We start from the raw sequence: 12,328 nt of genomic DNA, 5'->3' as shown, positions 1-12,328 counted from the left end.
CAGAGTAGCCGGACTTCCTCCAGCTTCTTCCCCAGCTGTCATTTGTTGCTTTTGTCATCTTTGACACTGAGGAATGGAATCTAGGAATTGCCTTGGTTTGTATTGCTCTAATAATTGTTTGGAGCATTTTTTCATATAGTTGTTGACAATTTGGTTTTCTTCCTTTTAAAATCACTTGCTCATTCTCTGACCATTTGTTCAATGGGGAATGGTGTGAATTCTTATAAATTCTGGGCAGTTCTTTACATACTTTGAATATGAGACTCTTATCAAAGAAACTTGCTACAGAGAGGATTTCCCCAGTTGCCTGTTTCCCTTCCCTTGTAAAAACTACATTCAGTTTGTTTAGGGAAAAAGTCTTCAATTTCACAGGAACAAAACTGTCCATTTACTCTTTTGTGATCCCTAATTAGTTGTGAACTCTTCTCTTGTCCATAAGTCTAAAATGTTATTTTTTCCTTGGTCCTCTAATGTCACTTTTTATCTATTTGGGATTTATCTTGGCGATTCTGGATTCTCGAAGGCTTTTGATCTGGAATTAGAAGGTGTAGCAGGTCCGTGGCTGGGCCAGATAAAGGGCCCAAGTATCTGCCATTCCACGTTCAGGAAACTGTGGGTTGTGTCCTCATCACAAGTTTGACCAGCAGGGGGCAGATTATTTTTGGACCCAGAGATTCATAAAGACCTAAATGCACATTGCAATGAGCATTACCTTTGCACATATTTTGGGTGTCTACCCCAAGGGAGCATCAACTCCTCAAGGGCAAGAGATGTTTCCTTTTAGTCTTTGCACTTTCATGTAGGGCCCTGCACTAAATAAGTATTTGTTAAATGATCAGTGAAGGGGATGCTGCACTCACTGAACACACACACACAGTTGAAGAACTGGAGTCTTGAAGACTTTCATTTCTCCTGTTCCCATACCCTGCCACCCACCACCTTTGCCCACCCTTTTTCAGTTTGAGTTCTTACTCCCGTGTAATACTCCTTTTAAAAAAAACAACAACCACCACCAACTACATCCCATATAAAAGTATAGAACACAGACCTGCCAGGTGGTCGGCCCTTACCAAATCTTTCCCTAGGGCTCCTTCTCCACATTTTTGCCTCCATTTCCTTCTCTACAGGCACCAAGGCTCTTATGCAATGGGGGCAGGCTTCAGTGGTTGTGGAGCTAAGGTGGGGTCCCAGCAGGAATCTGAGGGGCACGTTCTTTAAGTATTACTTATTACCTGGGAAAGTTTGGCCCGCACCGGGCATCTGAGAAAAATTGGCCGCACCTGGGCCAGAGCTGTTGTTTTAAAACACCATTTTATAGGGGTCGAGGGCCTTGGGTCCACAAGATAAAGCTATGGGACTAGGTAAACTCGAAGGTCCCGAGCAGATCATACTCTTAAGCTCAGTGTTCTAAGGGGCTTTCTCCCTTTCTTGGTTCTAAAGTCCCAGCCCCCCCAGTCTAAATACCCAGAAGACCCACTTCTTTGGGTATTCTGCACTCTCAGGCCCTGCCAGCTCAGCCATTCTGTGCTTCAACAATCTACGGCCTATACCATTCCATTTTTTATTCTCTAAAATGGTGTACTTTCTACAAGCATCAATCAAATAATCAACTAGTATTAATTAGCCATCTCCTTTGTTCCTCCTTGGTCAGGTTTTGTACTAAGGATTTACATACAAAGAAAGAAATAATCACTCTTCCGAGGAGCTTACATTCTAATGGCCAAGACATACATATATATATAATTACATACAGACTAAACATCAAGAAAACAAACACAAGATGTGAGGGGGGGAGAGTACTCGCACTTAAGGAATCAGCAGAAAAGTTTTCCTGTCCAGTGATGTCCGAGTCTTGAAGGAGGACAGGACTGCTCTAAGAGGAAGGGGAGGGGGGAGAGCCTTCCAGACCTAGGAGATGGCCAGTGCAAAAGCATATGAAGACGGTGCCATGGGTCAGGAACACAAGCAGAGCCAGTTTGGCTGGACCAAAGAGGGGGAAATGAATACTGCAGAATGAGACTATAAAGAGATGTGGGGCTGGACTGAGAAGGGCTTTCAAAACCTTTAAAAACCAGAGGAAATTGTACTTTATCTTTGAGGCAAGAATGGCTCCCTGGGGTTTGAGAAGAAAAGTGACTTGGTCAGATCTGCACCTCAGGAAACTGATTTTTGGCAGCTCGGGGGAGGATCTCCTGGAGAGTTGAGAGGCTTGGGAATCAAGACCAACTCAGAGGACTTTTTGTTTTTGTCTTTTTTTAAGTTCTTATTTTCCCTAGCTATCTATAAGAAAAGAACTTTTTTTGATTATACATGTACATTAATTTTTTTTTACATATTTCTTCATGAGTCATATTGGGAGAGAAAAATCAGAACAAAAGGGAAAAACCATGAGAGGAAAAAAACAGAAGAAAAAGAAAAAAGTCAAGTTTTTTACAATAACCAAGGTGAAAGATGCTGAGAGTCTGAAACTGGGAGGTGACTAAGTGACTAGAAAGAAGGGCTTAGATGAGAGATGCTGTCAAGGGAAACATGGAGAGACTGAGGAGTTGATCAGCTCTCTGCTATGAAGAGAAGCAAAAGGTCACAGAGAATACTTGTCACAACCCCAGAAACCTAGGAGAAAATGCTTTAGTGTTTCAAGAAGAGCCAATCCCTGCATTTTAAATATATCTGAAGGCTCCAATTGTAGGGCCTTGTAGAGCAGGAAAGGAGAGGGTCAGCTGCTCCAGAAAGCCTTTGTCCCAGGGCATGTAGGGAAAATGCGTTTGCTAGAGCTGGCAGACATGCCCCCTCCCATCTGGCTGCCTTGCTTCCCTTCACCTTGCACCGAGGTGGGCACTCCTTTTGTCACTTCGTTGGCAGTGTACAAATTTGTCCTTGGTGAGTCTCAGACAGGGACTAATTAGCAGCACAGAGTCACACAAGATGTCACTTCTCATGAAATCTCAGAACATGAGTGGGGAAGCAGTGCAGAAAGTATTTCCTCCAGTTCCTTCATTTGAAAAAAGAGCAAAAGTGAGACCCGCTGAAGGAAAATGCTACACAGGTAGACAAAGGCATTATTCCAAATGCAGTAATAGAATGAATAAACCTGATTCTCCCTCCCCATCCAGGGAACATTTCTCTTTCTTTCTTTCTCTCTTTCCCTCTTTCTTTGTCTCTTTCCCTCTTTCTTTCTTTCTCTCTTTCTTTCCCTTTCTCTTTCTTTTTTTCTCTCTGTCTGTCTTTTAGTTTATTTTCTTTTAATTTATGGAATAAAACAAGCATTTCCATGATGCAGTATAATAAAAAGATGATTTTTCCTAAAAATGGAAGGTAGAAGAAGAAGGGGCTAAAATGCCCCTTCATCCTCGAGCTCACATCCAGATGCTCATGTTGATTCCCCCAATTCTGCCAAGGTTGGTGGTCAGCACGGAGAAGATGCCCCCGATCCTAACCTAGACCTGATAGCATGGGGAATGTGCGTTTGTGCTCCGCTGTTGAGAGGAACACTGTGGAAGTGGGACTGATGCCTGAGCTGGGAACGCTCAATTTTAAGTCACTAATGCATGTTCTGTGCCGGTAAGTACTGTATGGCACCCCAGGACTAACCAGGACGTGGTCCTCAGGACCGGGAGCACTTTGTAGGGGAGATGAGGCGTGCCAGAAAAAATAGTACAGAGCAGAAGGTGGAAGTGAGGGAAACCTTCCTTGGATTAGGAGGCAGCATGGCTCAGTGAGAGTAGGAAATACGGGCACTGACATAGCACCGTGTTACTGTAATTATCTCATTTTATGTACAGGAGGCAGTAGGGAGCTTATTTTAGGTGAAAAGTTCTCAGTGCTGCCATAATTACTCTCAGACTAGAAGTTGAGTTCTCTGCTTACCCATACATTTATATTTCGAATTAACATCTGGACTCTGTGCCTGAGGCAACATTCAATTTACTGGAAACATTCGGGTAATTAGACAGCAGAAAATATTATAGTTTGTGTGCACAAATAGCACTGGGATGGAAGCTGGAGAAAGAAGCACCTTTTCTCTTGAGCCTTCCCTCATCTTGGAGCCTCCACTCCAGTTTGCCCACACTCAAGAAGCAGTCTTTCACTGTGACTGTTAGTGATCCAAAAAGCTGTAGAGGTCTGGGTCACATTCAGATGTGATCATTTGATTCAATTAATAAAAAATATTTGCACCAAGTTAAGGGACTGGCGTCGGATGGGGTAGTTTTGAACCCAGAATTAGTGATAATTAACAACTCAGGTGGTGACTCTCATCAAATTCCTTGCAGCACATTACCTGTCTTTTACAGTAACTGACAATCAATAAGCATTCATTGCTTATTTTCAGGCTTCTACCATAGAAGGTTGCAAGAGACTAAGTTGACAGATATAAAAGTAAGATAGACCCTGTGCTCAGGAAGCTAACCCTCATGTCATTCTTTTTTATGTCATACTTTATTTGCCCTCCCCAACTTCATGTTGCTTAAACTGTAAGCCTGGAGAGCGGGACCTGTTGGGCTCCAAACACCCAGCACAGGTTCTGATCCACACGAAGTGTTTATTAATTGAATAAATGTAAGGCATTGGAGTTTATGAAACTCTTAATATTTACTTTAGTAGACATTTAATTATTTAACTAATAAGACATTTAATAGAAAAAATATGCAAAAGAAGGTAGGGAGTGAGAGGCCAAGAGTTGACATTTACACAGAACTTTTGAGTTTTACAGAGTGCCTTACATAGATGTGTGTCTATATACATATATGCACATAAACACATATAATCATTTAATTCTTACAATAACGCTATAGGTGCATTTTATAGATAAAAAATTGAGACTTAGAAAATCTTATAAGGCATCAAAGAAGGATCTGGGAATATTTAATTTTATGTGTATAGAAAGATTAATGTTCTCTGGCGGAAAAGAGATTTGGGGAAACATAGGATGGATTTTTCACAAATATTCAAAAAGTTAAGGAGTAATTACATGTGTAATCATGCATATAATGAATAAATAAAATATCTATTTTCTGCTTTACCCCAAAGACAGAAACTGAAAATAAGAGAGTGAATTATAGAGAAAAAGAGGCTAGCTAGCTATATAAGGAAGAACTTATTATAGAAATTAAAAAAAAAAAAAAGTAAAATGAGGCAGTTCAAAAAATTGTGTGATGCCCATTAAAATGTGTATGTGCATGTGTGTCTCTGTGTGTAAGTGTGTGTATATCTGTGTGTGCACGTGATATATGTGTGTATGTGAGTGTGTTTTTTAATTATCCCAAGATGCCACAGCCACAGCAGTCAGGAATCAATTCTAATTCTCTTGGTCTCCAAGTTCAATATTTTTTCCTTCTTTCTCTTGCCTCTTACACAAATACATAGGGTTTTTCATGGATGATCTGCAAGTTGCTTGAAGTAATTTATTCATTTGAGAATGAACTTGATTCGAATCTTGCGCCATCCTTATGTGTAACATGTCTTTTCCTGGGGATAACGTTAAAGCACTGACATTCTAACTTAGCTGGCTGGTTAACTTTCTAATCCATCTGCCCAGATGGGCTAAATGAGGGCAATGACGACAGGCTGTCAGAGAGCAGCAAGTGTTCTCGAGCACACAAGTTGACACTTGGCCTTTGCCAGAGCTCTAGCATTCTCCACCTCCTAAGGAATAACAGCCTGGTGTTTCCTCATGAGCCAGGACCTCTCCAGGATTCCCTTAATGTAGTTGTTGGGCACTCTCTGTCACTTTGCCCTGCGTGCAAGACCGTGGTGCCTTCTGGATCCCCAAAGCTTAGCTCGGCCAAAAGCTCCCCATTGTTATTTCCCATCTTCAGGAAACAGCTAGGTTCTGACTCAGTCTCCCCCTGCTAAAGAAATTGTGTTTACTCAATGCTTTCTGAGAAAAGTTTAATTCTTTTTTTAATAGAAAAAGTTCCAAGACTCATTTGGAGTCATGTATTGCTAGGAGGCAAGGAAAATACTCCAGCCACAATCCCATTCCATTTGGATTCTGATTTTTCTGGGATTAATTTTAAAAATAAGCATTTATTTTATCTCCTTATTAACACCCCCACCCCCACCATGAAAAAAAAGAAAAAATCCTGCAAACACATCCCTGCTTTTTTCCATTTTCCAAGTGTCTCATTCAGAATGCTTGTTTCATTATCAAGGCAGCAAGGTGATTCAATGGATAAAACACAAGTCAGGAAGGCCCAAGTTCAAATGTGGTCTCAGACACCTATTAGCTGAGTGACCCTAAACAAATCACTTAACCTTAGCTTGTCTCAGCTTCCTCATCTGAAAAAGGGGGATAATAACAGCACCTACCTCCCAGAGTAGTTGTGAGAATCAGATAAGATAATAATTATAAAGGACTTAGCACAAGGCCTGGTACATAGTAAGTGCTATGTAAATGTTATCTATTAATTTTAAATATTATTTTTGCTAGCTGTAGGACCCCAGCAAGTTATTAAACTTGCCTGCTTCATTTTTCTCCTGAAATAGGGATAATATAAGATTATAAGAACCAAATGAGGCAAAATTTGTGACATAATTTGCAAAGTTAAAGCAGGATTTAAATGTAAACTATTATCATTATTATTATTATTTAGTTCTCTTGTCAGGAAATTTGCAGCTTTGTCACTGTTCTATTTCCTAGCACTTAGCTTGCTGCTTTACACAGAGTAAAAATTTCATAAATGCTTTTGCATTTGTTGAGGTGTAGACCGAATGTTGAGGTCTAGATTTGGGGTACCTAAATGAAATTAGGATTTAGTTGAGGTCTAGTGGCAGGTTTGGGGTACAGGGAGTCAAATAGAACTCCCCTGAAACCCCCTTGGATTCGGCACAAGGATATGGCGGTAAATGAGGTCCAGTAGCAGCACGAGTCCCCAATAAAAGCATTTATTAGCCCGAGAGCTAGATTGGTAAAAGAGGTTTATTATTGAGTTTAGAAGTAGGAGATAGGTGAAGGGAGAGACAAGGAGGGCACCGGACAGAGGGTCCAGTGGACAGAGAGTCCTCACATGGCGACCATGTTTGGAATCTCTGCCAAGAGGGGTTCCCAGTGTGGCCCTTTTAAGTCGGAGACTTAGCTCGAGGGGCTTTTGGGTATAGCCCCAAAGTTGGCTCAGATCCGGGTGCGGCTGGGACAGGTCTGGATCTTCTATTGGAATTCAAAGGGACCAGGATTTGTGAGTCAAAGGGTAATTTACATTAACTACCAGGGGTTGGGAATCAAAGATTGGAATCTTTCCCATATCAGTTCATTAAGTGAACTTAGACCACATGTATTTTTTCACTTTTTTATCTGTCATATATATAGTACTCTTAAGATTAATCTAGAATGAAGTTACAGCAACATGTGGGCATGTATATTTGCTTATACACATATATCATATATATATATATATATATATATATATATATATATATATATATATATATATGTTATTCTCCCCACCCCATTAAAACATAAGCTCCTTAAGAACAGGAACAGTACTTTTCGGCCTCTCTTTGTAATAAGAATTAGGGAAGAAGTTTTTCCACACTGGGATAGAGAAGACTCCTTGGCCTTTTTACTGAATTTTAAAGAATGGAGAGGGATTTGTCCAGGGATATGAGAACAAGGAGTAGTGTGAGCCAAAAACAAAGGTGGAAAAACCTGGGGAGTGTTTTAAGAATAGGTCCATTTGGGTGGAATTGTTGAGTTGTGATGAGGAGTGGTGGGAGAGGGGCAGACATGCAGTCTCAGGCCTGATTATCAGGCTAGGGAGTCTAGATTTGGTTGGGGGAGCCTTCGGCTGCTAACGTAGGTCTAGAGTGTGGAGAATCGCTATGGGTCTGCAATGGGCTTGATACTGGGCAGCTGTTACTGCTTCCTCAACATAATCCAGGTCTAAATACTAAATACAGGCAATAAAAGGAGCGAGAAGAGTAAGTGGCTTCTCAGAAGAGCTGAAAGAGTGAATAAACCCAACCTGAGTCAGAATTTTCATTTAAGCCCATTAGCTCTCCTAGATTTATGCTAGCGTGATTACCAGTGCATTGACTGAGGAGTCAGGCTCACGATTACATCCCAGTCAACTAATCCATCATCTGATGAAAAGAACCCTTAGAATATACATTTTTTCATTTAAACAATTTTGGTTTAAATTGAGTAGAAAATTAAACATTATTGACACACACACATACACACACACACACATATATGTGTGTGTGTGTATGTATGTATGCATTATACCACCACCAAGCAGATTCTGATTATATATGTCACTAATGTTCTCTTGACTTCATTTTATTTTTAAGCTCTGTCAGAAAAACAAGTGAAACAGCTAGAATTAGACAGACTGGGCAACAGAAATTGGGATGAGATAGAAACCGAGAGAGGCTGAAAGCTAAACAAAGAGATGCAGAGACACGGAATGAGAAGTAGGGGTGGGGACAAAGAAATAGGGAGAAAGCAAGCGCAGGCACCTATAGCCAATGTATACAGACCAAAGAATCTCAATTAAATGTGTTTCTATGCATGTAAACTGGATATAAAGCTTGACTGAAGAGACATTACTCTAAAAGGAAAAGCCATTAAAATTTTCCATCACCTATGATGAAAAATGCTATCAATGGACTCCACAGAGTTGTTTTGTTTTGATTTTATTCTTTTGTTGTCAAAGAAAACCTGACAAATATGGAAATATGTTTTGCATCACTGGGTATGTCTAACCTTTAGCAAATTGCCTTCTCAATGAGATGAGAGAATAGGGAGGGTAGGAGAGAAAAAATGATTACAAATTGTTCTTTAATATGTAATTGAAAAAATTAAATAATTTTTGAAAATTTAATCTTTTTGCTGAGTGAAACGAGCAGGACCAGGAGATCATTATATACTTCAACAACAATACTATATGATGACCAGTTCTGATGGACCTGGCCATCCTCAGCAACGAGATCAACCAAATCATCTCCAATGGAGCAGTAATGAACTGAACCAGCTACGCCCAGAGAAAGAACTCTGGGAGATGACTAAAAACCATTACATTGAATTCCCAATCCCTATATCTATGCCCACCTGCATTTTTGATTTCCTTCACAAGCTAATTGTACAATATTTCAGAGTCTGATTCTTTTTGTACAGCAAAATAACAGTTTGGTCATGTATACTTATTGTGTATCTAAGTTATATTTTAATATATTTAAAATCTACTGGTCATCCTGCCATCCGGGGGAGGGGGTGGGGGGTAAGAGGTGAAAAATTGGAACAAGAGGTCTGGCAATTGTTAATGGTGTAAAGTTACCCATACATATAACCTGTAAATAAAAGGCTATTAAATAAAATAAAATAAAAAATAAAAAAAGAGAAAAAAAACAAAAAGAAAAAAAAGAAAATTTAATCTTTTTTTTTTCAATTAATAGGTTAGGAATTTATTTTAATCAGAGATTTCATAGTTGATATCTCTATGAAACAATGATACTTCTCACTAATTTTTGTTTTGGAAGATTATAGTTGATTTAAATAATGTTATTTTTGTTAGCATGTAATAGTTTATTATTGCTATTTTTAAGTTGACAAAGTTTACATAACATCAGTTTTAATTTCTAATATCTTAAATGTCAATAGATATAATTAGCCTTGCTACCACCTCTCGCTCTTGAAAACTGAAAAATTGAATAGAGCACCAGACCAGCTTATGAGGAAAAGGATCGTTCTCCAGATAATGTCTCCCATTATTACATTATCTTGATTATGTTGTCATTTTTTATGTTTCTGTAAATCAACATTCATTTGCTCATTCCTTCCTCTCTTCCTCCCTCACTGATGGACTATAGGGCTAGGAGGATGTAAGGAAAGCATTCTCAAGATTCTTCCAGCTTCAGCTCAGAGAAGCTTTTGAATTTAGATCAATGGGATTCTTGGTGCCAAAGGGCAGTCATCTAAGTTGAACAGCTTTCCATGATATATGGACCATTTCTAAGGAGATAGGATGCATTCAACCTACCCATCTTTCTTTAATCTTGAGAAAAATATGCAGAGTTTCCACTTATCTTTTTCCAGGCAGCCTGAGACAAAATTAATCAATTGGCTTATCTCTTGAAAATTTAATGTAGAGAAAAAAAAGCTATTGTATTCTTGGTGACATTTTCTCAAACCACTTTTGAAAGGGAGGCTGTCTCAGGGGCATTCCTATAAAGGGAACAGTTTTCTTGGAGGCTGTTCTCTATTTTCTAAGTGTCTTTTTTCAAAAGAAATTTGGTTCTAGCTTCTGTCTTTCTCTGAATACAATAAAATGGCTCTGAGTCTATAGCTCCCTTTCAGTGGCTAATAGATGCTATATTTCTGATTATAGTAGACCTAGAAAATTATCACTTAGTTATTCCTTGCAATTACTAAACTAGCTACAAGATTCACTCTCTTGCTGCTGGTAAATTTACATTTCCCAGAGTTGCACAGTTTGGTTTTTTCCCTAATCATCTGTAGGATACTTTAAACTGAAATTATGTCCTTCTCTTCTTTACAAAAGCCTTTCCTAATCAAAAACTCTGCTTCTCACTCAAGTCCTCTTGAAATCCATTTTCCAGATAAGCTCCACTTTGCTCTCTTAATTCCTGCAACACTCCTACCCACTGTCTTCTTTCCTCTCTTCTGAATGATTTGTCTGGAAGTACCTCATAAGATGGTGAGTTAGCCATTACTGGAATTGTTAAGAGCTTGGAAATCCATTTTGGGGATGTTATAGACAGTATTTCTTAATATTTTATTTTTCCAAATCCATGTAAAGATAGTTTTCAACATTCACTTTTGTAAAACTTTGTGTACCAAATTTTTTTCCCTTTCCCCCAATCCTCCAGGCAGTAAGCAATCCAATATAGGTTAAATATGTGCAATCCTTCTTAATATATTTCCATATTTGTCATGCTGTGCAAGAAAAATCAGATCAAAAGGGGAAAAAATGAGAAAAAACGAGCAAACAAACAATAACAAAGGTGAAAATGCTATGTTGTGATCCACACTCAGTTCCCACAGTCCCCTCTCTGGCTGCAGATGGCTCTCTCTATCACAAGTCTATTAGAACTGGCCTGAATCACCTCCTTGTTGAAAAGAGCCAAGTCCATTACAGACAATCGGCACATAATCTTGTTGCTGTGGACAGTGTTCTCTGGGTTCTGCTCACTTCATTCAGTATCAGTTCATGTAAGTCTTTCTAGGCTTTTCTGAAATCAGCCTGTTGTATACAGTATTTATGTTTTGATTGGGAGTTGAACTAAGATGACCCATGAGGTCCTTCCCAACTCTGAAATTCTATGTTTCTATTTATTTAATTCTTCTATGTACATAATTACTTGCATGTTGTCTTCCCTTTTAGAATTCTTGGGGGGCAAGGACTATATTTGGGATCACCTTTTTGCTTTTCTTTCTATCCCCACTGCTTCTATAGCCCCAAGGCTGACACAAAATAAGCAGTAATTGTTGTTGACTGATTGTTTTGCTCTATAGACATCGCTGCAGTTAACTTGCAGAAGCAAAGTCGTTTGTAATGGGAAGAATTACAATAAAAACTGATCATCCAGGGCAGAGAAAATCTTGATTTAGAATGTCTTAAAATAATGTATTTAACTTATTGATTTCTGAAACTTTAATTTAAAAAACTTCGTAGTCTACATTCTTCATTTTATTTACCATTGAGGAGGCTGAGGCACAGAGATGTTTAGTTACTTTTCCAAGGTCACAGAGGTAGTAATTGAGGCAGGATTTGAACATTGGCCCTCTTCCTCAAGAGACAGGCTTCTTTTCATGGCACCATGCTGGAGGTTTGACCTTGCTTTTTCCTTATCCTGAATCTAAGTTCTCCAATGTTTTTCTTGTATATTTTCACTTTCACGTAGAAACCAACCAATATGTTATCATTATTGAAACTAGCAGGAAGAATAAAATTCTCTTTCTCTTTATTCTTTGCAACAAATGTCAGGTAAATCACAAATTTTTTTCAAGGTGGACTTTTCCCCAATGTGAGCCCTGAAAAAATGAGATGAAAAAATTCCTCTACAGAATCCTCCTCGATAGCTTATGATGTGAAGATTACCTTGGGTTCTTAAAGGCTATGTAAGTGGAACATAAACTTTATCAGGTTCTTCCATCTTGGAAATGCTTCAAGTGTGGTCCTGGCAACAGATCTACTTTCTGAGTATTGGTCTTGGTAAGTTTGGAGAGATCCATCACCAGTAGAATAGGTCCTAAGCAATTAATTCTTTGGTCACAGCAAGTGTCAAAGCAAAGAAAAATACAAAGTGACCTTAAATCATGTAGTACATCTTTTCATTTCTTCCATAACAGTGGCAGAATGGTAGGAAA

At 38.9% G+C, this 12,328-nt stretch overlaps 1 protein-coding gene across 4 annotated transcripts in view; it reads left to right on the top strand.

Annotated features, from left to right (window-relative positions):
• Window positions 1–12,328, top strand: part of SLC2A9 (solute carrier family 2 member 9) — a 172,063-nt gene that overhangs the window by 126,969 nt on the left and 32,766 nt on the right. Inside the window, exon 11 of one of the 4 annotated variants that reach the window (XR_004230192.1) lies at window positions 3,399–3,561. The exons of 2 other annotated variants lie outside the window; for them this stretch is intronic. Coding sequence is in view for 1 of the 2 variants with exons in the window: in XM_031942314.1 (XP_031798174.1) it covers window positions 3,399–3,436 (38 nt within the window). In the remaining variant the exon portion in view is untranslated. Of the gene's footprint in view, window positions 1–3,398; window positions 6,049–12,328 lie in introns of those variants that run through there. One more of the 4 variants, XM_031942314.1, reaches the window with a different exon arrangement.

This window comes from Sarcophilus harrisii, chromosome 6 (genome assembly GCF_902635505.1).
Source record: "Sarcophilus harrisii chromosome 6, mSarHar1.11, whole genome shotgun sequence".
In the NCBI taxonomy this organism is placed as follows: Eukaryota; Metazoa; Chordata; class Mammalia; order Dasyuromorphia; family Dasyuridae; genus Sarcophilus; species Sarcophilus harrisii.
Note: the sequence above shows the minus strand (reverse complement) of the source record. Positions and strands in the feature narration are given on the sequence as shown.